The sequence below is a fragment of the Carettochelys insculpta genome, chromosome 22 (genome assembly GCF_033958435.1).
Source record: "Carettochelys insculpta isolate YL-2023 chromosome 22, ASM3395843v1, whole genome shotgun sequence".
In the NCBI taxonomy this organism is placed as follows: domain Eukaryota; kingdom Metazoa; phylum Chordata; order Testudines; family Carettochelyidae; genus Carettochelys; species Carettochelys insculpta.
In genome coordinates, this window is record NC_134158.1 from 5490477 (window position 1) to 5515793 (window position 25317).

Here is a 25317-nt window from a genome sequence, read left to right on the forward strand (position 1 = left end):
CAGCAGCGGCAGCCGGAGCCCTCTGCTGGCAAACCCCGGGCCGGGAGCCGGAGCCGGAGCCGGGGCGCTGACCCCAGGCAGCCCCGCGCCGCCGCTCTCCGCTGCCGGCCTCCTGCGCGGGGCGGTGGCCGCCGCGGGGAACTCGCGGGGGCACAACCCGCACGTGGGCGGCCGCGGGGAGCCGGGCGGTGGCCGGAGCAGCGCCCCGGGCCCCCCTCAGCCAGCGGCTGTGACCCGACGCTGCAGGCGCGTCACAGCCCGGGCACCAACCACCCGGAGCTCGTCCTGCAGCGCCACCGTCAGCCGCCTGGGAACCAGCTCTTGGTGGGAACCCGGAGCCCCCCACTCCCGCCTCAGCCCCGGGCCAGAGCCGCTGCTAGCGGGTTGCAGATCTTGCAGGCCGTGTGAAGCCGCCACCCCCTCCGCAATCACACCCAGGTCAGTCTTCGAAGGCGGTTACTCTTCTGGCCGCCGCGCTCCCCTTGGAAGGCTGCAGCCCACCCTCGCTCCTCGGAGCCGCCTTCTTCTCCGCAGGTCACCCCCCCGCTTGTGCTGAGTGCTGGTGGTGGGCCTAGGCCCCTCCACCAAAGCCCCTTCCCCAGCCTCGGCTGGATGCTTGGGACAACCTCGAACTAGGGACGGGTGGTGAGGTCACGGGGTTAAAACAAGGGAACCAGAAAGGGACACCGAGCAGAGAACCGCAAACAGCGCCCACTGCTCCTCCAAGCTGGGTAAGGAGGTAGCGGGTGCTGCCCAGCAGAGCTGCGCCCGGCTGCGTGAGATAAGGGAGGAATGGAAGGAGGCCCCACAGTCGCAAAGCACCTCATCCCTCCTCCTCCTGCTGGTAGGATAGGTTGCGGCTTTGGCGAGGGCCAGGAGGAGGTTGACGAGGGAGTTTTGCGACTTTGTGAGGCCTACAGGCTACTTAGAGAGACCGCCCCAGTGCCTGCGTCACTCCCCCGCAGGAGTGTCAGTGGGCAGCGTGTTAGCTCGGCCTTGCGGGAAAGCTGGCACGACAGCTCATGTGTCTCTTGATGGCGCCTGCCCAGAGTCACTGCCAGGGCAATGTGAAGTTTGGACAATGAGAATGGGCCTCACAGTTGCCTAGGGGGAGGGGTAGCTCAGTGGTTGGAGTACATTCACCCCTTGCTATACGAGCACAGTTGGTTCCCAGTTTTCTGCTTGTCGGTGAAAACTTGTAAGAGGGACACTAAATTCCCATTAAAATACAGGGAGAAGTCTCTGATGGGTCCCAAGTGCTCCTAGCTCGGCGAAGGAGCGGCAGCAGGTGGCGTTGCTTTGGAAAGGTGAGTGAACCTTGGGTTTGGGGGTTGGAAAAGGTTAAAGGCTGGGGGCAGGTTGGGTCTGTGGGGCGGGTGTGGGGTTCAGGCTGCTGAAGGCTGGGCGTGTGGTCTGGCAGGGGGTGGTCAGGCTTCGGTGTATTAGATCTACTGGGCCGGCGGAGGGGCTGGACAGTCTGTGGGGCTGGCAGGGGGGTTAAGGCTGCCGCAGGCTGGGGCTGTGGGGCTGGCGGGGGGTTAAGGATGCTGCGGGGCTGGTCTGCAGGGCTGGTGCAGGGGGTCAGGCTGCTGTGGGGCTGGTTTGCGGGGCTGGCAGGGAGGGATAAGTCTGCCGTGGGGCTGGCGGGGAGGTTAAGGCTGCCGCAGGGCTGGTCTGTGGGGCTGGCATGGTGGGGGGGTCAGGCTGCTGCGGGGCCAGTGGGGGCAGGGTGGCCAGGCTGCTGCGGGCAGGGGCTGTGAGGCTGCCAGGTGGTCAGGCTGTTGTGGGTTGGCGCTGCGGGGCTGGCGGGCATGTCAGACTAGGGCAGGTTGGAGCTGCGGGGAGGGGATTAGTCTCATATTAGTGGGGGGAATTCACTCATGGAGTGAACTACAGTAAGAATACACATCCCTCGTTTAAGCGAGTACTCGTAAGTGAAGTACTCGTTTAACAAGGGATGAGTGTATTGGCCTTGGGACCCCAGAGTTGTGCCCTCAATCCTTGAAGAGGCCATTTAGGGACTTGGGTCAAATAGATGAAGGGAAAAAGAATTCTGTCAGGGATGGTGCTTAGTCCTGCCAAGAGGGCAGGGGACTGGACTTGACAATCTCTCTAGGTCTCTTCCAGTGATATGAGCCTTGTACAGTACTTGGATTTTCCTGCAGGGCACAGCCTGGTCATGCATGACAGGAAATGCCACCGAACCATTTCTGCTAGGCAGGCTGCAAGGGAGGCTTTCTGGGGATCCCCTAAAATGCTTGATTACTTCATCCCATTTGTTACATATTGTGACTGCTGTTGTGCCATTCCAGTCACATCGTTCCCCTGTCACAAACACCTTTAACAAAATTACTTCATCACACAGTTCATCTTGTTAATTGTCTCTTTGGGGTACTTCTAGGGAGATTGTGGATTCTCCGTCCCTGGAGATTTTTAAGAGCAGGTTAGACAAATGTGTCAGGGACAATCCCGATCAGTGTTTCTTAAAGTTTCTGAGACCGCCAAACAATAATATTTCATTGTGGAACATCTGTGAAAACTTTCTTCAAAAAAATAATCAGACAAAAACAATCCATCCCAAACAGCAACATACAGAGCAAAAGCAAAATGAAGTAATTTAATCGGGTATCATAGCACTGAAGAAGTAACACTGTATCTGGTTTTAATAACACAAAATACATATATGCACCACACGTCATTGCTAGTCACTATGTCGCTGCAGCACACCTGGGAGCTGTTCATGGAATGGCAGTGGTCTAGATGGTCCTTGTGTGAGTACAAGGGACTGGACTTGATGACCTGCTGAGGTCCCTTCCAGTTGTCATATTCCATGGTTCAGCATAACATGACTGCTGTTTCAATCTAGATCTTAACGGAGCTTAAAAAACCAAAGAGGCACTTCAGATCTCTGAGTTCTTCTCTATGCTTCCCCCCTGCACATATGAACTTTATGGCTGCGTCAGAAAAAGATCTGGACACGTTAAAGTAGCATTGGTGTACCTAGGTCTTAAAGGCTATGTCTACACTAGAGGCTTTTGTCGCCAAAACCTGGGGAGCGTCCAGATTTCCAAGGTGCTCTGTTGACAGTAAATCGACAGAATGCAGCACTTTTGTCAACAGGCTTATCCCGCTCCCCATGAGGCATAACACCTCTGTCGGCAGAGATCAGTCAACAGAAAGCCAGTCTGGATGTTCCGGGGGGCCCACTGTCGACAGACACGGGGCAGCCCTTTTTCTGTGCTTCCAGTTGGCCGTTTTGTTGAGAGAGTGGCCAGGCGGTCTGGCCACTCTCTGGTGACAGAGCAGATTGCTCTAGCAATACACTTGGCTGGGGGACAGCAACCTGTGGCTCCGGAGCCGTGTGTGGCTCTTCAGGGAGCCACATGCAGCTCCGAGTGCTGCTACTGCTGGCTCCACTTGCAACTCCAGAGGCCGTCACCACTTAAACAAAAAGACTAAATTCAGTTTAATTGAAGTTACTTTTCATTCAAGTGGCGGCAGCCTCTGGAGCCGCTGTGCAGTCAGCCGTGGCAGGGAGCCCTGCAGCAGTCAGCCTGTCGGGCAGGGGGCCCTGGAGGAGAAAGCCGGAAGAGCAGGGAGCTGCCCGCCATGCATGTGGGGGAAGCCTGCAGGAGAGCTGGTGGGAGGAGTGGCTGAGCCTGCCAGAGATGTGCAGAGGAGGAGGCAGCAGGGGAAGCAGCGACCATGAAGGATCAGTGGCACTGTGTGGAGCTCTGCTCTGAGGAAGTTACCACTGGGGATGGGGGGAGGGTTTGGGGCTGATGGGGGTTACGCCTGGGGATGGGGGGAGGGTTTGGGGTTGAGAGGGGTTAGGGTTTGGGGCTGATGGGGGTTACGCCTGGGGAATGGGGGAGGGTTTGTGGTTGAGAGGGGTTAGAGTTTAGGGTTGAGAGGGGTTACGCCTGGGGATGGGGGGAGGGTTTGGGGTTGAGAGGGGTTACGCCTGGGGATGGGGGGAGGGTTTGGGGCTGATGGGGGTTATGCCTGGGGATGGGGGGAGGGTTTGGGGCTGATGGGGGTTATGCCTGGGGATGGGGGGAGGGTTTGGGGCTGATGGGGTTATGCCTGGGGATGGGGGGAGGGTTTGGGGCTGATGGGGTTACGCCTGGGGATGGGGGGAGGGTTTGGGGTTGAGAGGGGTTACGCCTGGGGATGGGGGGAGGGTTTGGGTTTGAGAGGGGTTACACCTGGGGAATGGAGGAGGGTTTGGGGTTGACAGGGGTTAGAGTTTAGGGTTGAGAGGGGTTACGCCTGGGGATGGGGGGAGGGTTTGGGGTTGAGAGGGGTTACACCTGGGGAATGGGGGAGGGTTTGGGGTTGAGAGGGGTTAGGGTTTGGGGTTGAGAGGGGTTACGCCTGGGGATGGGGGGAGGGTTTGGGGTTGAGAGGGGTTACGCCTGGGGATGGGGGGAGGGTTTGGGGCTGATGGGGGTTATGCCTGGGGATGGGGGGAGGGTTTGGGGCTGATGGGGGTTATGCCTGGGGATGGGGGGAGGGTTTGGGTCTGATGGGGTTATGCCTGGGGATGGGGGGAGGGTTTGGGGTTGAGAGGTGTTACGCCTGGGGATGGGGGGGAGGGTTTGGGGCCGATGGGGGTTAAGCCTGGGGATGGGGAGAGGGTTTGGGGTTGGAGAGGCGGATTTGGGGGCTGAGGTGGCTAAAGCCTGAAGATGGGGTAACAACTTTCTAACTGGTGTAAATCATTGTGTGTGCGCTGTTCTTAAAACGGGTGAGAAAAAGTCCGGTTTGACATTTATTATTTTTATATGTTTATTAAGGACTCGTATTCACATGCACCGTGGCTCTTGAAGTACTGATTTTATAACTGAATTTGAAAAAATGGCTCTTCTCACTGTTTTGCTTGCAGCCCCTGGGCAAGGACCTTTTACAGCAGCTGAGGCTCTGCCCCGAGGGCTACATCTACACTGGGACGCTTCATCGAAATAGCGAAATCGAAATAAGCTATTTCGATGCATGTCATCCACACATCCTCCAGGGCTGGTGCCGTCGACGTTCAGCGTCGACGTAGGAAAGCGCTACATTGAAATGGGCTCTGCAGGGAAGTGTCTACACACAAAAGCAGCCCCAGTTGGAATAAAGGGGCTCGGAAAGCCTGCGGACAGGGTCACAGGGTGGACTAGCCTTTCTGGGGCAACAGCAAGCTGATCCCTTAAAGGGACCCTCCCAGACACACTCACCCTGCACAGCACAAGGTCCGCAGAGCCGACAACTGTTTGCAGACCCCATGGACGCAGCATGGACCCTCAGCTGCAGCAGCAGCAGCAACCAGAAGCCGTGGGCTAAGGGCTGCTGCACACAGCAACCATAGAGCCCCGCAGGGGTGGAGAGAGCGTCTCTCAACCCCTCAGCTGATGGCTGCTATGGAGGACCCCGCTATTTCGAAGTAGTGGGACACGGATCGTCGACACACACCCTATTTCGACGTTGAATGTTGAAGTAGGGCACTATTCCCATCTTCAGATAGGAATAGCGATTTCGACGTCTCGCCACCTAACATCGATGTCAAGGTCGAAATAGCGCACGGTGCGCGTAGACGCAACGCGTGCTACTTCGACTTTGTGCCGGCTACTTTGAAGTAGCCGGCTAGTGTAGACGCACCCAAGGTGTGTTAGGGAGGGGAGAGGCTGGAATGAGCTGTGCTCAGTTCCGAGCTGTACTGCAGACTCAGTCAAGCTCCTGTGCTTTCAGTGACATTCCAGTGTAAGGCACTGGCAGGCCAAATTCCCTGTCAGCCATGCTGTTGTGCAGCAACCTTTTAAGTACCAGAGGGGGAGCTGAGTTAGTCTGTATCTGCAAAAACAACCAGAAGTCCTGTGGCACCTTATAGCCTAACAGATATTTTGGAGCATGAGCTTTCATGGACAAAGACCCACTTCGTCAGATGCAACCTCTTAAGTGCTATACAGGCACCTGGGAACCCACCACGCCTGGATTTGCTGTGGTGGTCGGTGGGTTGGGGGGTACCCTGGCCCAGCCTGAACCCAGCCGAGGCCTGGATGGTCTGCAGGTGGGGGGAGGTGCCCCTCCCACAGTGCAGACCTGCTGCAGTCTGGGAAGGGATGCCTGTGCCATCCTCAGAGCTGATGCTGTGGGGAGAGGTGCCTCTTCCTCGTAGCCTAGGTGCTCTTGCAGGGAGAGAGCTGTGGGGAATCACGTTTCCCTACCATAGCTCTAGGGCAGCCTGTACCCCAAATCCTTCATCCCTGGCCCCACCTCTGAGCCCACATGCCCCAGCTGGAGCTCGACCTCCCCAAACTTCTGCCCCACCCCTGAGCTGCTCTTTGGCCCAAATGCAGAACCTGTGTCCCCACCGCAAGCCCCTCTCCCGGCTGTGAGCCCTTTCCCACATGCCGAGGGCCTCAGTCCCACCTCCACACACAACCTCGGTATCGGTGCACATAACAAAATTCATTCTGCGCTGTCGTCTAGCACCACAGCAAACTGTAGATTCCCTCGTGAGTGAGCAGCTCCAGTGGGGAGTGGAAATCAGAGTCCCAGCAGCACGGATCAGGTTTTTAAAGTGCACTCTGGTGACACCACTCACTCTGAGTATGGCGGTAACAGCGTGGTCCTGGCCACACAAGTGAGGGCCAAACGTGTTCAATGTGAGTGAGGCGCTGTCCTGCAATGCTCTAATCCCTTCACGTAGCCATGAGCTGGTTGGACAGGCCCCAAGAGGCCCTAGCTTTCTGCAGTCTCCACTTGTGTCTGTTACTGGAAGTTTGTACCTACAGTAACCGATTTGGTCTGACCCTCAGCTAATAACCGCTTCACCTTATTAGAAGCTTAAATGTAGCATAGTCCTGGGTCCTCCAACAGACGTTGATGAACGACAGATGTGATACTAGGCCATATCACAAGGTGCGGGGCGGGGGGGGGCCAGATCATAGAATCCTCGGGCTGGAAGGGATCTCAGAAGGTCATTGAGTCCAGGCCCCTGCCTAAAACAGAATCAACCCCCACTAAATCATCCCAGCCAGGATTTTGTCAAGCCAGGACTTAAAAACCTCTAGGGATGGAGATTCCACCACCTCCCTTGGTAACGCAATTCAGTGCTTCCCCACCCTCCTGGAGAAAGAATTGTTCCTCACATCCAACCTACACCCCTCCCTCTGTAATTTCAGATCATTGCTTCTTGTTCTGTCATCCGTCACCACTGAAAACAGCCCTTCTCCATCCTTGTTAGAGCCCCGTCACGTGACTGGATTTTTATACTGGATATGGAAGCCATTTAATGTACCTAGTGTATCTATTGGCCCCAAATATTGTGCTAGAGGGGACACATGAGGTGTCTAATGAAAGCTGATGACGCCCTGAATCTATGCATGCAAGTTATATGTCTGTATCATGTTTGTCGGTAAAGTTATAGATTTTAGCTCTGTGGCTGTGTTAGCAATGCTTTAGTGCTGAGCTTCACAATGGGAAGTGTGATTGCGACTCCAGTCAGGATAATGGACCATTAACAAAGGCTCAGACGTTGAATCCACATTTCAGAAAGTTGGAACTTATCAGTGGAATTCAGCCCACTTGCCAGCTGAGCTGTGGGATGGACTTTCAGAGACTTTCAAGAATCAGTGTAGAATATTGCTGGCCTGCGTCAATAGCTGTGATTGATGCATGTAAAGTATCACTTTAACAGTTTTTCTCTCTAACCCTGTTCTTTCTTTTTTGTTAATAAACCGTTAGCTATTTAGAGCTGAAGGAGTGGTAAGCATGTTGGTTTTGGGTAAGATCTAAGTATGTATTTACTGGGGACTGGGGCTCGACCTTTTGGGGCCCAGAGGAATCTGTGTGCTGTTGGGTGAAACAGGTTTAATAACCTTTCACCTTAGCTTGGGGTTGTTGGTCTGGGCTGGTAGAGCAGCTGGGAAGTCTGAATTTGCTTGTTGGCTTCTGGCTGACCAGTGGTGCTGGCAGAGGTACATTTGTGTCTAATTGGGTTTGCCTTAGTGAGAAGGAAATTCCAGCTTGGGGCTGTAAGTAGCCTGATCCTAAGCAAAGATACTCTGGACTGATGTCCCTAACTGTGCCCAGAAACCCCATCCTATTACAGCATCCCTTCAGGAAGCTGAAGGCTGCTATCAAGTTGCCCCTCATTCTTCTCTGCTGCAAATTAAATAAGCCCAAATCTCAGCCTCTCCTCATGGCTCAAGTGCTCTAGCCTCGTAATCATGTTCGTTGCCCTCCACTGGACCTGCTCCAATGTGTCCACATCTTTTCTGTACTGGGGGGCCCAGCACTGGATGCAGTACTCCAGATGTGGCCTCACCTGTGCCGAGTAGAGGGGAATAATAACTTCTGTCGATCTTCTGGAAATACTCCTCCTAATGCACCCCAATATGCTGTTAACCTTCTTGGCTACAAGGGTGCACTGTTGACTCATATCCAGCCTTTCATCCACTATAATGCCCCTGGTCCTTTTCTGCTGCACTGCTATTTAACCTGTCAGCCGCCAGCCTATCATCAGAGGTTAAGGAGAGAAACAATAGCAGAAAATGTGGAAATGGCAGAGGTGCTTAATGACATCTCTGTTTTGGTTTTCACGAAGAAGATTGGTGGTGACTGGATTCCTATAACAGTGAAGCTGGAAGAAAGGAGATAGGTTTAGTAGTTAAAATATGAGAAGAAAAAAAGTTAAAAATTACTTAGAAAAGTTATGTCTCCAAGTCTCCAGGACCTGATGACATACGCTCTAGAATACTCAATAAAGTGATTGAGGAGGTATCTGAACCATTATTTATCATCTCTGAAAAGTCGTAGAAGATGGGAGAAATTCTAGAAGGCTGGAAAAGGCATCATCATCGTCATCAACCGTGGGCTCAGTGCCCATTGGTTTTTGCTTCCTTTCCTTGTCCAGGGTGGCTTGGTTTCTGTAGACTAGCTCCGCACCAAACTATTATATTATCTACCCATTCTCTGTGTGGTCTACCTCTCCTATTTGAGCCATTCATTATGCCAAATACCAGGATCTTGACTTTTCACTCATTGTTCTTTCTGCAGGTATGCCCGAATAGCTATAGCTTCTATTGTATAACCTTCTGCAGTAGGTTCTTTTTTGGCTGTAACTTTCTATTTAGTTCCTCATTGGTGACCTTCTGCAACCATCCTATTCTTAGGATTTTTCTATAACAACTACTCTCAAATGCCAGTATCCTTCTCTTTGAATCTCTAATTACCATTCATGTCTCACATCCATACAACATGCTGCTGAATACACGTTTTCAAGATGCTCAGCTTTGTTCCTAAGCTAATTACTTTGCTTTTTCAGATCTTAGCCATTGCCTTCAAATTTACTCTTGCTTCCACTATTCTAGTTTCTACTTCCTTCTTACAGTCAAGATCATGTGCCTGATTGCTTCCCAGAAACGTAAACTTCTCTACGTTCTCTAGTTTGATCCCATCTTCACTGATCTTCCTTCCTATTTTCTTATCTTCAAACACCATTGCTTTTGTTTTATGGATGTACGTAATCATTCCATGCCACTTCCCTTCCTCGTTCAGCACCTGCACCATTCTTGCTAGCTTATCTTCATCTTCCTCAATGATAGCTATATCATTCGTGAACCTTAAATTGTTAATTCTCATCCTGTGCACCAATATCCTTTTTACTTCTTCCTTGATCTTGTTCATCGCTCTCTCTAGTTGCCGGGTGAAGATTCTCAGCGATACGAGATCTCCTTGTCTCATGATGCTACTCATTCTAAATCTACTTCCCAACTCTCTGCATATTCTCACCACTGCCTCCACATTGTCAATGACATCCTTCAACAATTGTATCAGTCTGCTATCCACTCCACAGAACTCCAACACGCCCAAGACACTTTCTGATCTATACTGTGAATTGCCTTCTGAAAATCAACGAAGCAATTGTAGATGTTCTTGTTCTTTTGTTGAGCTTTCTCCACTATCAATCTTGGTGCCAGTATCTGCTGTATGGTACTTCTCTTTCCTGAACCCCACTTGCTCGTCCACTAGATGTTTTTCTATCTGCAATTTCAGTCTCTCCATCAGTATCATCATCAGCACCTTGCCTAGATGACTCGTTAAGGCAATTGTTCTGTAGTTCTTGCACTCTAATGTGCTTCCTTTCTTGAGTATTGTCACTAGCACAGATCTTGTCCATTCCTTAGGTTCCTTCCCTTCTTTCCCTGCTATATTACATAGTCCATGTATTTCCTGAATCATACTTTCTCCACTGTATTTGATCATCTCTCTCATTATATTATGATTTCCAGAGCTCTTGTTGTTCTTTAGTGGTCTCACTGCTCTTTCTGCTTCCTCCTTAAAAGTATCAGCAGCTGGGGGAGCGGGGAATGCACAGAACTGTCAGTGGTTCCTCTTCCCCCCCGGCACAGTAGTAGTAGGCATCCTTCAGTCTGCGAAGACTATGGATCGCGCCCTTTATAGCTTCAATTGAGGACTTCATTTACAGCGTCTACTGTGACTATGAAGACCCACACGAGAGTGACAGTCCTTGCTGCGTCTCTTGCAGATGTGGTGGGTGTCTGGCAAGTCCTTAGTGTGCTTTCTGTGCACTCATTTCTCCTCTGCTAGCTGTCTGATCCTCATCTCGCCCTTCTGAAGGCCCTTGTGTAACCCCTGCCTCCATCTGCTGCGGTCGTCTGCTAGTTCTTCCCAGTTGTCCAGCTCGATGTCTATCTCTCTGAGGTCTCTCTTGCAGACATCTTTGTAGCGCAGCTGGGGGCGTCCGGGAGGTCTTTTGCCAGAGGCTAGCTCACCATACAGGATGTCTTTTGGAATCCTTCCATCATTCATCCTGTGGATGTATCCAAGCCAGCGGAGTCGACGCTGCCTGAGGAGGGTGTGCATGGTTGGGATTCCAGCTTGCCCAAGGATGGCGGTATTGGTCACTCTGTCCTTCCATGATATTCCAAGGATGCGCCTGAAGCAGCGCAAGTGGAAGACGTTCAGCCTCTTTTCCTGGCGGGCATACGGGGTCCAAGTCTCGCTCCCATAAAGGAGGGTGCTGAGGATGCAGGCTCTGTAGACTTGCATTTTGGTGTGAGTGTACAGCGTGTTGTTATTCCACACTCTCTTGCTGAGTCTGGACAGAGTTGTGGCCGCTTTTCCGATCCTCCTGTTTAGCTCAGTGTCCAATGACAGGGTGTCAGTGATGGTGGACCCAAGGTAAACGAACTCGTGGACGACCTCTAACGTATAGTTGTCAATGCTGATTGATGGGGATTCAGCAACATCCTGACCGAGTACGTTTGTCTTCTTTAGGCTGATGGTAAGCCCACAGTCCGTGCACGCTTTGGAGAACCGATCCAGCAGTTTTTGAAGCTGGTCTTCTGTGTGAGACACTACAGCAGCATCGTCTGCGAACAGCATGTCTCTGATGAGGACTTCCAGCACCTTAGACTTAGCTTTCAGCCTTGCAAGATTAAACAGTTTCCCATCAGGTCTTGTGTGCAGCCAGATGCCCTCTGTTGAAGATCCAAAGGCGTGCTTCAGGAGGAGTGCGAAGAAGATCCCGAACAATGTTGGAGCAAGGACGCATCCTTGTTTGATGCCACTCCTGATTCTGAAAGCATCCAATAATACGCCGTCATATTGGATGGTTCCTCTCATGTCTTCGTGGAACGACTGGATCATCTTGAGTAACCGTGGAGGACAGCCTATCTTGTGGAACAGTTTGAACAGACCATCCTTGCTGACCAAGTCAAAGGCCTTGGTCAGGTTGATGAAGGCTATGTAGAGTGGCTTTCTCTGCTCCTTGCACTTCAACTGCAGCTGCCTTAGAGAGAAGACCATGTCAACGGTAGACCTCTCTGCACGGAATCCGCACTGCGATTCGGGGTGCACCCTCTCAGCAATCTTCTGGAGTCTGCCAAGGATGATGTGAGCGAACAGTTTACCAATGACGCTTAGGAGGGAGATTCCACGGTAGTTGTTGCAGTCGCTTCTGTCTCCTTTGTTCTTATACAACTGTGAACAACTGTACATCTTGGGTGACTTCAGTGCAAGAGTTGGAGCTGATTGGGCCTCATGGCCTTCCTGCTTAGGACACTTCGGTGTGGGAAAAATGAATGACAATGGACAGCGTCTCCTTGAACTGTGCACGTACCACAATCTGTGCATCACAAACACATTCTTCCAAACGAAGCCACAGCACAGAGTGTCATGGAGACACCCACGCTCGAAGCACTGGCATCAACTAGACGTGGTCATCGCTAGGCGTAATAACCTCAAAAACGTCCTTCTGACACGCAGCTATCATAGTGCTGACTGTAATACAGATCACTCGCTAGTTTGCTCCAAGCTCAAGCTGAGACCCAAGAAGCTGTACTGCTCTAAACCTGCTGGAAGGCCCTGCATTGACGCCAGAAAGACGGCAAACTCGGAGAAAGCTGAAAAGTTCAGAGAGACCCTCCAGGAAAATCTGTGCAGCGGCCCTGGGGGCGCCGATGTGACATCTAAATGGCAACATCTGAGAGATACAGTTTACAACACGGCCTTGTCGGTGTTTGGAAGAAGAGCTAGAAACACGAACGACTGGTTCGAAGCTAACTCCGATGAGATGATTCCAGCCATTGAAAAGCAGCGCGCTGCACTCCTGGAGTACAAACGCTCACCGAGCCAGAGTACCCAGCAAGCACTTAGAGCGGCCAGAAGAACAGTACAGCAGACAGCCAGGCGCTGTGCCAACAACCACTGGCTCCAGCTATGCAGCAGCATCCAGACCTGTGCCGACTTTGGTAATCTCAGGGGAATGTACGAGGGTATGAGGAAGGCATTAGGACCCACCCAGAACATGACGGCACCTCTGAAATCCAAATCTGGTGACGTCATCGCTGACAAAGCCAAACAGATGGAGCGCTGGGTCGAGCGCTACTCCGAGCTGTACTCACGCGAGAACATTGTGGTTGACGCAGCCCTCGGTGCCATCGAGCTCCTACCAGTGATGGACGAACTGGGTCAGGAACCGACTGTGGATGAACTGAAGAGAGCCATCGACAGCACTGCAGTAGGAGAGGCCCCTGCCCAGGATGCTGCACCACCAGAGGTGATCCAGTGTGCCGCAGACACGCTCCTGCAACCCCTGCCTGAGCTGCTGTGCCTGTGCTGGAGAGAGGGAGAGATTCCACAGGACGTGCGCGACGCCCCGTGCAGCAGCCAGCGCTAAGGAGCACTCTCCATCGGGGCTTTCTGATTGGCTGGGAGGCAGGGGTGGGCCGCGGCCAGGGACCAATGAGAAAAAGGAGCAATAAGGCCCTTTAAAAGCCCTGACTCCCCTCCCCCAAGACGCGAGCCCAGCACGGCCCCAGCCGCTGGGCGTTTCGTCGCTCGTTCCCGCGCGTGCGGGGGACTGCCTGCCCCCAAGTCCCGGAGCGAAACCGGTATGGGGCGGATCCACCTCGGCCGCATCCGCCCGGCCCCGCTGCAGCCTGGCTGGAGGGGGCGAGGGGGTGGTAAGGCGCCTGGGACAGGGGGCGTAGGAGCTTGCCGGGCCGGGCCACACAGGAGTGGTGTGGGGAGGGCCGGGCCAGGGGTGGGAGCAGAGCACGGTGGACCGGGCAGGGCTGTGGGGGGCTGGGCCAGTTTGGGTTGGGACCCGTGGGTGTGAGGCGGGGCGGGGCGGGGAGGCCATGAGTGCGGGGTCTGGACTGTCCTGCTGGCCCCGGGCAGCAGTGCTCTTCCGGCGGCGCTGCCACGGTGATGCCCGAGTGTCCCACAGCCCCTGCACTCTCCCAGCCGCTTCCCCAAAGCTGCCTGCGCAGAGCTGGGAGCTGAGCTCGGACCAGAACTGCTCCGCTGCTGCACCCCGAGCGCTGCGTCGCAGGTGTCCAAGGTGGAAGCGGTGCAGAGAAGAGGCACGATTCGGCCTGTGGAACAGCTTCTGCTTGAACCCTGGTCAAACCGGGCACTGGGGCATTTAGAGAAGAGCTGACCGGGGGCGGGGGCTGTGATGGAGGCCTATAAAATCGTGACAGGTGCGCAGGAAGTGTTCTGTACTCCCCCACCTAGCACGAGAACAGAGGGTGCCCAGTGAGATAGGTGGCAGGTTTAAAAGAAATGAAAGTCTTCACAGAATTCACGGTCACCGAAGAAACTTCTTGTGAAGACCGAAAGCAGAACTGGGCCCGAAAAAGAATCATACAGCTTGAACCTCTCTCGTCGGCACTCTCGCGAGCTGACCGGTGCCAAATGAGAGAATTTCCTGGACCGGGGAGGTCAATGTTGTCTAGCACATTACCAACGCTTCCACTTTTTGCTGGGTTCTTAGAAGACATTTAGGGGTATATTAGAGCTAAATAGCAGCACAGAACACTGAGAGCCAGGACTGAAGGCTGGAAACAAACTGTATAGGACCATGGGAAACTTGGCCACACCCAGGGTAAGTGATCATTCAGCTAACTAAAATCATGCTGGATTATGGATGTTGCTGGATGAGAGAGTTCTGGATTAGAGGGTTCAGTTTGTATCATTTCCTGGAGGATAGGTCCATCAGTGGCTAATAGCCATAATGGTGAGGGACACAAACCCATGCTCCAGATCTCTCTAAACCTCCTATTACCAAAAACATCTGACATGGCCCTGTTGGAAGACTGGATGCTCGTCCAGCTGTTCATATGCTCTTCTACAGAGAGTATTTCTCAGGCTGGTTGTGCTGTTTGGTGGCTGTTCAGTAACTTTGAGATACTTGAAGGAAGGCGTTTTTATCAGGACTTTTTAGAATGATATGTGTGTGTGTGTGTGTGTGTTGCTATATCATAATAAAATCGTTATTACATAAATTAATAGTAACAATGCCATTGTAAGCGTGACAGAATTAAATCTCATTTCACCTCTCCTTTTATTCCCTCTAGACTCCTGCCATCTGAAATGGAGAGGGAGTGTTGGAAGTGGTTGTTGTCATATATGAAGGGTGAGGGCCAAGCTGCTGGTTGTGTTTAAGAGAAATTTCATATATAAAAGCATTTCTGTTAAGGCAACGGGGGACACAATTCAAACACAGTTATCAGAAATATTGTCACCGATCAGCCCCCAGATACATTATCTCATCCCACAGGATTCCCTTACTAAAGTTTATTAAAGATCTCTATGGCTATGTCTACACTAGCCCCCCCCTTCGAAAGGGGGGTGTTAATGAGGTGCTGCAATGAGTATGCAGTGCCTCATTAGGATAAAGGCAGCTGCGGCACTTCGAAAGTGGCACTTTCAGTCACACGTGGCTCATCTACACTGGGTCCTTTTCGAAGAGACCTTGAACTCTTTGCAGTAACTAAATAGGAATAAAGGGATTTCGAAAGGTGCGGGTCCTTTAGTGAATATGCAGCACCTCATTAGTATATCCTGAAATGTCTCCTTAGCATCCCCCTTTTGAAGGCAGGGGCTAGTGTAGACATAGCCGTAGTACGTGTTTTTGCTTCACAGTGTATTTTATTTAAAATTGTGTCAGTAAAGTAGTCAAGGATAGTTAAAGCTGAATCCAGTAATCATCTCCATGAGCACTGGTTCAGGTTTGGCTGCTTTTCAAGCATAGCTCCATTGTTAGGCTGGAATATCAAGGAATTCCAAAGCATGTATCCCACAGAGTGCTGCAACACAGCTTGGGATCATATGGCACCAGAAGTTTCAGGGGTGTGAAAAGAAGACCACACATGGCCATTAGCTGAATATCTGGCTAGGCCATGTTGCAGATTTAGCTAGAGATTGATCTGGATGCAGTTTAATCTGCAAGGTGACTACTTCCCACGGGGATGTGCCATGAGAAGTCAGTTCAGAAGGAGGATGTGACTATAAACACGACAGCAAGGAATCTCATCTTTTTAATCTTACTACCTCACAGACACTCTGCCATCTGAACTGCAGGGTAAAACTGGGGAATGAGTGAGGTGACAAAGAGAGGGTGCGAAGCCATGTAGAGATTTTCTTGCCCTTAACAGCAAATTTTCACAGAAATGATGTAATACGTATGTAAGCAAAGTACAATGTCAGACACACCCCTCTACCATTAGATGTCCTATGTTGAGGTGATCCCAAGCCAAAGCTGAACAGTCCTGATGACTTTCTCATTGCTAAGCACATGCTCACAATGCAGAACAGAAATGTTTTCACTGCCCAGTGTCTGGATGCCTTTGACTCTGCCTGGGGATTCTTGGAGCCATTCACAGGCTTGTGGTTTATTCAAAACAGAGGTTGAGGGTATTTCCAAAGGTGGTTCTTAGCATCCTTCCCTCTTGGCTGGGCTCCATCTGACCTTCCTGTCATTTATGCTCACTTTGCTCTGGCCTGGGGCATGGCTTTCCCTGCAGTGCTGCTAGGGCCTCCCTTCTCTGGGCTACCCCTCCTCCTTGTGCAGTCCGCAGCAGCTCCTCCCTCGAGCCAGGTCTTCCCCTCTTCTGGCAGGACAAGGAAGGAAGGACAGCGGAGGGGAGGGGACTCTGCAGGAAGCTGAAATCTTTCCAGCCTCCTCAACTCCCCTGTCTGCAGATTCCACCTGTTTCCTCCATATCTCCACCGCTGTGTTTGTCTGTGTAAAACAGAGGAATAAGTCAGGTGCCCAGGAGCTGCCCAGGATCTAGGCCTATCCCAGCCAGAACAGCGCTGCCAGGCAGCGTGAGGAATGGTCCTAGTTTGCCCCAGGACTGAACTCTGCGCCTCATGCTCGTCTTTTCTGTCTCCCCAGCCAACGTGACTCTGGATCCAGACACAGCGCATCCCGTCCTCGTTGTGTCTGAGGACGGGAGAAACGTGAGCCGAACGGACGTGTTGCAGGACTTGCCTGAGACTCCTGAGCGATTTGACACAAGTCACTGTGTGCTGGGCTCTGAGGGGTTCAGCTCAGGGCGACATTACTGGGAGGTGGAGGTGGGGAATGGGAAATACTGGGCTTTGGGTGTAGCCAAAGAGTCTGTAAGGAGGAAGGGGCGGGTGAGCCCTAGCCTCGAGGAGGGGATCTGGGCCATGGAACTGCACGGGAGTAAAATTAAGAGCAGCGTGTACAATTTTTATGCCTCCCCTAGAGCACGTTTGATCTCCAGCTGGAATTTCAGGAGGATCGGGGTTTCTCTCGATTATGAAGCAGGACAGGTGGCATTTTTTGATGCTGACTGGAAGTCCGTGTTGTACTCATTCCCTCCTGGCTCTTTCAGTGGAGAGCGGATCCGCCCTTACTTCTGGGTGCAGGGATCCCCACTCAGGTTGTGCTCTTGAGGCATGAGCTGAGGATATGGGCTGAGCGCAATCCCTGTGCTTCTGGAGGGTTTCCCCATCTCTCCTAGCCCCTTGAGTGCCCTTCTGGAAGTGGCAATATTTCAGTGTTCTTTTGTCTAGCAGAGCCACAGAGAGCAGGCTGTGATGCAGCTCGAGAATCCCATCACAGTCGGTGTCAGCTGCCCGTGTCTGGCTGCGCTCTGTGATGCGGCAGGACTGCCAAGGCTGCACATCCCAGCTTTGGAACCAGCACTCCGCTAAGGGTCTGCGCTGCTCAGGGTAGTCACACCCAGCACGCAGCATCCCTTTCACCATGCAGGTCCTGCCTGGGTGACTTCCGCAAGGGAGGAGTTTGGGATGTGGGAGGCAGAATTCCATCAGGGGCTGTTAGGAGGCAGCTGCCAGGCTTATGCAATGGTGTTTTTCCAAGAAGCTGAAGGGAGTTAGGCACCCAAATCCCCCTGCAATTCCACTGGTCAGTTGGACCCTTCCCTGGCTGTGCAATACCGGCTCTTCTCTAAGTGCATAGAAACCAGAATAAAGGTTGCTCCATAAAATGTTCCCTTGGTTTTAGGGCTTTGGCTCCTAGCTCTTTAAATGTCCTCATACTCATGCACATGCTCCTTTCCAAAGCTACTTGGCTTTGCGGGGACTGGATGTCCACCTCTGAATGGAGACCTTTTCAGTTGCCATGGGCCCTCGCCCTGGCTGCCAGTCACCCAGCTGTGCAGAGGAAAGCACAGGCCTGGTGCTTAGTCAGACTGATGTCTTTTATTCCACTTGGACAATGTAGAAGGCCCTATGGTGTGTCTGAGCTACATTTCCTTAAGTAACTCTGTGGGAACATTCTGAATATCTTTTTCGAACGCTGTGGGCCTCAGTTTCCCCAGTGTGCTGATCTGACTGGCCTCTTAAGATGGATGTGTAATAAAGGCAGAACACAGTTTGCTGCTGCTTCCCTGTCTGTGGCTTGATTTCTCATGAAGTGTGTTGTGTGCCTGGGCTCAGGGGGAAAAATTGCCTCTCTTTGGAGCAGCTGATCTCCGAGGGCAGGGGAGATCATGTCCTCCTGAGCAGAGTCTTGGTGGCAAGGGGACTATAGGTGTTAAGTGGGCTTATCCTTCGTGACTTCAGTGTAGGGCAGAATTAGCCCTGGAGGCGGATCCAGCCCCACAAGCATTTCTCTCTGTCCTTCACAGCCAGGAGCACGTGTTCAGCTGCTCATCCCACCATCTTGCTTCACCTGCAGCTGAGTTGCTCCTAGGGTTCTCGAGCCAGCTGTGCAGTGGGGGAGGAGGTTGAGGGGAGAGGCTTGTGCTGAGGTCTGCAACTTGTGACTTGGGAGCCACATGCAGCTCTTTAAGGACTTCTTTGAGGCTCCCAATACTATAATTGCAAAATTAGAACGAACCCCAAACCTGATTATTTTCAATAAACAGTGAATGTCTAAAATTCCAACAGTGAACAATTCATATCTAAATAGCAAATATGTGATCTCCAAATATTTGATAATTCCCCCTTTAATATGTTCAGTGCATTGTGGGATATGAGACTATCTATGTTTTGATTGTGTTGCTAATAAAGTCTTGATTTGGAAGAGGAAGCTTGTGGCATTCCTGCTGGGAAAGGCAACAGGCATTTTAAGAAAGGAAACTGAAATTAAACGTGAAGCACAATTAAAGTGGCTTCAGGAGTGAAAGTCAGGATGATAATAGTACAACTACACATGTAAAATGTGAGGAATTAAAATACATAAAATGTTTGAACATCCTGCAGCAAATGTATCAAATACAAATCGTATGTGCACTTTTACTAAAACAGGGGTTACAAAAAGTACAACTTGACATTATTAAGGAGTGTCTCATTCACATGTGTTGTGGCTCTTGAATTATCAAGTTTTTACAAAATTAAAGAAAAAAAGGGTCTTCTCGCTAGTTTGGTTGCCAGCCCCTGCCCTTGCCCCTGTAACCTCTCTCTGCAGAGCAGGGAGAGGGAGACCCTCAGGGGAGTTGCTCCAGACTGAAGCCTGGAGGGTAAGGCTGCAGCTTCACTATGAAATAAATTAGAATATTTGACCTTGATATTATGAATTCAAATAAAGTGTCTACAAAGCTTCTTGAAATTCAACCCACCTTTTTTCCATGTTGAATCTCTGCACACGTTCAACAGTGTGAGCACTGCATTGTGGGTACCTATCCCACAGTGCTGTAGCCTTGGTGCCTTGTGCGTATTTCATGTTGGAATCCCAGAATTCACAGCATCAGTAACCATGTGAAAATAGAGCTGGAGGTCGCACCATTTCCTGTCGCAGCATTCCAGTGCAAGCATGGATCCCCAAATGCTCCAAATCACACCAAAGATTGTTTCAGCAACCACAGTGGCTGTTACACAATTTGTCCTTCAATTCCAAAGCTCAGTGCTGGTTGGCTATCATAACGGTGCAGCTGATGATGATGACAAGGATGGTTTGGAAGAGCAAATCTCCCAGCTGTGGTCCAAGAAGTCACAGCTGCCGGCTGCCACCTTTACATTGCTGATAGTGGAGTGGCGGTTTTAGACTTGTGAGACTAGCACACTGGTGGGACCACATTGTTTTGGAGTCCTGGGACGACCAGTAGTGGGTGCAGAATTTTCACATGCACAAGTCCACTTTTATGGAACTTTGTGATTCGCGGGCACCTGCCCTGAAGTGCAGCAACGCAAGAATGAGGCTGGCTTTAATGGTTCAGAAACGAGTGGCAATTGCACTGTGGAAGTTTGCAATGTCCTCTCTGTTGCCCTCTTCCTCTGGGCTGCCTTGCGCCTCCAGGCTCACCCTGAACTCCATACTAGGGCCTCCACCAGTGTCATAATTCAGACCCAGCTCCATGGTGGGATTGCTCCCCATAAGCATGTGCAGCTGTTGATAAGAGCAGCAGGTCTGTGGAGCCGACCCAATCACTGGTTGGCTTCCTGGACTTTTTGATAGGCCTGACACCTTCACCAAGCAATGCATTGAGTCCTGGGAGTAACCTCGGATGGCCATCTCATGTGCCATCTGATCATAGATGGCCGTGTTTCTCTTGGCCACTCGAAGTCTCTTCACCACTGATTGGTCTCACCAAATGGCAGTAAGATCAAGAATCTCCTGGTGGATCCACGCTGGGGCTCTCTGCGAGCCTGAGAAGTGCTAGTCAGGTCACTACCCTGAGTGCTCAAGATTGCAGTAGAGGGCTACTGAAAATTACTACTGATGCAGTGCGATGGCTGCCGATGCAGTGCGACATGATGGGCAAAGGGATTTTTCGTGATGGGCGCCCTTAATGTTTGCAGGGCTGGGCTGCTGAATTCCAATTCCAGTTCTATCAGAACTTCATGGACTTATGTGATGGAGTTCAGGGGTCCCCATGCACTGCACCCGTCCGCTGGCAGGAGTGACTCTCACTCAGCAGGTAGAACAGGAAGTTTATTAGGCAACAGATGCCCAGTTTCTCACAGAAGGTCAGTGCAGCAGTCAGAGACAGTCATTCCAGCCCGTCCCGGGGAGGGAAGCCTGAGGGGTGCCCCTCTGGGGGGTAGCTTCCCCCCTCGCCAGGCTGGCTGCCTTCCAGCTCCCTCTTCCCTCCAGCTTCTAACTGCAGTCTCCAATTCCAAAACCCCCTTTGGCTCCTCCCTGCTCTTTGTTCAGGGCAGAGGTGTTACCGGCCAGCCTAGGTTATAGCCCCAGGGTCATCCTTAGCCGCTGGGAGCTGCTCTGCTTGTCTCACACACCTCCAGCCTGAGTCTCACACATGCATTCCCCCGACTCCATCACAACTTACTTTGACCTTCTTGCTGTACACCTGACAGCAGCGCACAACGAAGCGGCCATACTTGTAGGGTCACTGCGTAGCTTTGTGGGATACATACAGGACGGTTCTGGAGGCTCCTAAGTGTGAATTAAGGACATGGTGCTTCCACACTAGCCTTGATTTCAAAGACTGTAAATTCGAATTTGATGCTATACCCATGCTGTAATAGCGATATTTTGTAATCAGGAGCACGGCTCCATAAAGCCAGTTACTAGTATTAACTGGGAAGGCAGTCACCTTTTAATACTGAGCTAATGTCCTGAAATTCAATTTTATCTCGTGGTGTAGGCGCAGCCTAAGTGACTCACTTGAGCTACGTCTACACGTGAAGCCTACATCGAAGTAGCTTATTTCGATGTAGCGACATTGAAATAGTCTATTTCGATGAATAACGTCTACACGTCCTCCAGGGCTGGCCACGTCGACGTTCAACATCGACGTTGCGCAGCACCGCATCGAAATAGGCGCTGCGAGGGAACGTCTACACGCCACAGTAGCACACATCGAAATAAGGGTGCCAGGCACAGCTGCAGACAGGGTCACAGGGTGCACTCAACAGCAAGCTGCTCCCTTAAAGGGCCCCTCCCAGACACAGTTGCACTAAACAACACAAGATCCACAGAGCCGACAACTGGTTGCAGACCCTGTGCATGCAGCATGGATCCCCAGCTGCCGCAGCAGCAGCCAGAAGCCCTGGGCTAAGGGCTGCTGCACACGGTGACTATAGAGCCCCGCAGGGGCTGGAGAGAGAGTGTCTCTCAACCCCTCAGCTGATGGCCGCCATGGAGGACCCCGCTACTTCGATGTTGCGGGACGCGCAACGACTACATGGTCCTTACTTCAACGTTGAACGTCGAAGTAAGGCGCTATTCCCATCCCCTCATGGGGTTAGCGGCTTCGACGTCTCGCCGCCTAACGTCGATGTTAACTTCGAAATAGCGCCCAACACATATAGCCGTGACGGGCGCTATTTCGAAGTTAGTGCCGCTACTTCGAAGTAGCGTGCACGTGTAGACACGGCTTGGAGAGCAGAGCAGAGCAGGTTGGGAAGACAACAAGCAAACAGGGCAGATTTCCCTTAAAGAGACAGAGGGTGGCTCTTCTCAGAAACATGTCCAGCCGCAGCCAGCACGCTCTCTTTCACTGTCACATACGCGCAGTCAGTGTCACGTGTGCACTGCACCACACTCAGTCTCTCTCACCAAGTCTCACACACACTGTGTTTCAAACACACACTTGCTCTGTAGTCCCCAGCCCCAACCCTTCTGCCGAAGGCCCTGCCCGTGCTGGGGGGCCCACAGACTGGCCACAACCAGCACTACAATTCATGGAGTGGCACCTCTGCAAAAAATACTGCCCCTCCACCAGCCTCGCTCTAGGGTGTTGCGCAACACACTCTCAAGCCTTGCCTGTTGGGTTACAGCCTCCTTTCAGAGCCAGGGTCACCTGCATGTGAGCAATGGCCATTTAGATATATCTATAGTGCTCTGTGCAGATTTATCGTTTGTACGCGGGGGACTTAAAGCTGCTGCTGTTCCTCAGGTGTGCTTCCAGGACAGTGCAGCGTGATGCTGCAGGGGCAACCACGCCTCTTGCCTGTGTTTGCAGAAAGTGGGGCCGTGTGCCTCGTCGTGCAGCTGGAGGTACAATCAGTGAGTAAAACATGTATCAACACATCCTAGCAACAAATGCGAAAGACCCAGTGGGGTGTTGAAAATGTGCTCCCGGAATGGCCCCATCCCCTGTTTTTTCCCACTCTCCTGTCCCTCCTGTAGTACATTGGTGTCCAGTAAGAAAAATTACCCGAATAACCAACTGGGCCTGTGGCTGTGGACACTTACAAATGGGGTAACAGTACATGGATAGTTTTTGTTTGGAGGATCAGGGCAACCTCTCGGTTGCAGCCAGGACAGTGTCGTTCCTCTTGGAGCACTTTGAATGTACCTGCGTGCAACGCCCAGAGCCTTGAGAGCATGAGCGCTGGCACAGACTACACGGGCATCATTGTGGTAGCAGACTGAGCAGGGCTGGCCCTACTGCTAAGCAAAACATGCAGCTGTGGAGGGCGTCAACATTTGGGGCACCAAATTTCTTGAAGTTTCATGGTGCCCTATTCAGCTGTGTGCTTTCTACCTCCACATCAGTCCAGCTGCCTCCAGGCCCTTTTCCTGGCTGCCTGCCCCCAGCTCAGCGCTGGTCTAGTCACCTGCCCCTGGCTCAGCACTGATCCAGCGAGCTCATCCTCCAGCTGCCCAACCCTGGCTCTGCACTGGTCTGGTGTTCCCCCCTCCCCACAATTCCCAGGCACCACACCCTCCATTCAGCACCTGTCCAGTGGCCTCCTGCCCCATCCCCTGGATGCCCCCCCTCCCAGGCCTCTGTGCCCAGGCCCTGCTCACCAGGTTGAGGTGCATGGCCCTTGTGGGCTGGAAGACAGAGCAGTGGTTAGCAGCAGAGTAGGTGACTAAATGGAAGCGATGCTTTCTCCTTTAAAGTGCCGCTTTTTTGCATCCAGCAGCGTGGCTCCCTGCTGCTCCTCTGGCCTGTGCCTCCCTCGTAGAATTGTAGGGCCAGAAGGGACCTCAGGAGGTCATTTAGTCCGGCCCCCTGCTTCAAGCAGAATCAACCCCCACTAAGTCATCCCAGCCAGGACCTTGTCCAGCCGGGAGTGCACTACACTTCTCCTTGCTGAACTGCTTCTTCCATCCCAAGTGCAGGACTCTACACTTCTCCTTGCTGAACTGCTTCTTCCATCCCAAGTGCAGGACTCTACACTTCTCCTTGCTGAAACACAGCAGATTTCTTTTGGCCCAGTCCTCAAATTTATCCAGGTCACTCTGGATTCCAGCTCTACCCCCCCAATGTATCTACCTCTCCCGCTAGCTTTGTGTCAGCCGCAAACTTGCTGAGGGAGCAATCCAGTCCCTCATGCAGGTCATTAAGAAAGACGTTGAACATCACCAGCTCCAGAACCAAGCTTTGCGGCACTCCACTTGAAACTGACCACCATCCAGATATTGAGCCATTGACCACTACCCGTTGGGCCTGACTGTCAAGCCAGCTTTCTATCCATCTTATAGTTCATGGATCCAATCCATATTTTCTTAGCTTATGGGCAAGAATGTTGTAGGAGACAGTATCAAAAACTTTGCTGAAGTCAGGGTATATCATAGCCACTGACTTCCCCATGTCCATAGAGCCTGTTATCTTGTCATAGACGCTAATCAGATTGGTCAGGCAGGACTTGCCCTTGGTGAATCCATGTTGGCTACTTTTGATCACTTTCCCCTCTTCCAAGTGCTCCAAAATGGATTCCTTGAGGATTCCCTCCATTATTTTCTCAGGAATTGAGGTAAGGCTGACGGGTCTATAGTTCCCTGGATTGTCCTTCTTTCCTTTTTTAAAGATGGGCACGACGTTTGCCTTTTTCTAGTCATCTGGGATCTCTCACGATCTCCAAGAATCTCCAAAGATAATGGCCAAAGGCTCAGCAATGACATCTGCCAATTCATTCAGTACCCTTGAGTGCATTAAATCCAGAGCCATGGATTTGTGTACATCTAGTTTCTCTAGATAGCTCAGAACTTGTTCCGTCCCCACAGATGGGCTGCCCTCCACCTTCCCACACTGCACTATCTAGTACCATCGTGTGGGAGTTGACTTTGTCCATGAAGACTGAGGCAAAAAAAGCATTGAATATTTCAGCTTTTCCGACATCATCTGTCACTAGGTTACCTCCCTCATCCAGTAACGGCTCCACACCTTCTCTGACAACCCATTTATTGTTAACGTGCCTGTAGAAACCCTTCTTGTTACTCTTCACATCCCTTGCCAGCTGCAGTTCCAATTGTGCTTTCGCTTTCCTGATTACTGCCCGGCGTTCTCCAGCTGTATATTTATACTCCTCCTTAGTCATCTGCTATGCCACCTATGTAACCATGCATTTACCTCTGTGATTCGACATCCCTAGCCAGACCCCTTCCTTCCACAGGGAGGATGGACGAGACCACCACTTGTGCTCCATATTCCTTGATCTTCCTTCCTAGGGTTACATAATCCGCCATGCTCTCATCAAACTTGCTCTTGCTGTATCATTGGTTCCCACATGGAGAAGTAGGAAGGGGTAATAATCTATAGGTTTAATGATTTTTGGCAGAGACTCTCTAATATCCCAGATTCTAGCTCCTGGCAAGCAGCAAACTTGCTGGGATTCTAGGTCCAGGCAGCAGATGGATGACTCTGTTGCTCTTAGGAGGGAGTCCCC

The 25317-nt window shown here is 51.8% G+C and overlaps 1 protein-coding gene across 3 annotated transcripts; it reads left to right on the top strand.

Annotated features, from left to right (window-relative positions):
* Nucleotides 1-39: 39 nt before the first annotated feature.
* Nucleotides 40-18178, top strand: LOC142024904 (E3 ubiquitin-protein ligase TRIM58-like). Of its 3 annotated transcripts, XM_075017240.1 has the most exons (6): nucleotides 300-438; nucleotides 1233-1307; nucleotides 11287-13069; nucleotides 14087-14401; nucleotides 14874-14932; nucleotides 16697-16835. In XM_075017240.1, exons 3-4 carry the CDS (start codon nucleotides 12089-12091, stop codon nucleotides 14213-14215), a joined length of 1110 nt encoding a protein of 369 aa, XP_074873341.1. In that variant the 5' UTR covers nucleotides 300-438; nucleotides 1233-1307; nucleotides 11287-12088; the 3' UTR covers nucleotides 14216-14401; nucleotides 14874-14932; nucleotides 16697-16835. The 3 variants fall into 3 exon arrangements, with proteins under 3 accessions (XP_074873342.1, XP_074873343.1, XP_074873341.1); XM_075017241.1 differs by lacking the exon at nucleotides 11287-13069 and having other exon boundaries at nucleotides 40-438; nucleotides 16697-18178; XM_075017242.1 differs by lacking the exons at nucleotides 11287-13069; nucleotides 14087-14401 and having other exon boundaries at nucleotides 40-438; nucleotides 16697-18178.
* Nucleotides 18179-25317: the final 7139 nt, after the last annotated feature.

Excerpts from the sequence above, each read along its gene's own strand:
- LOC142024904 (XM_075017240.1), top strand. The coding sequence starts at position 12,089 with ATGAATGACAATGGACAGCGTCTCCTTGAACTGTGCACGTACCACAAT. Across the intron at positions 13,070-14,086 it reads AGGATGCTGCACCACCAGAG|TCTTCACAGAATTCACGGTC; the intron begins GTGATCCAGTGT and ends AAGAAATGAAAG.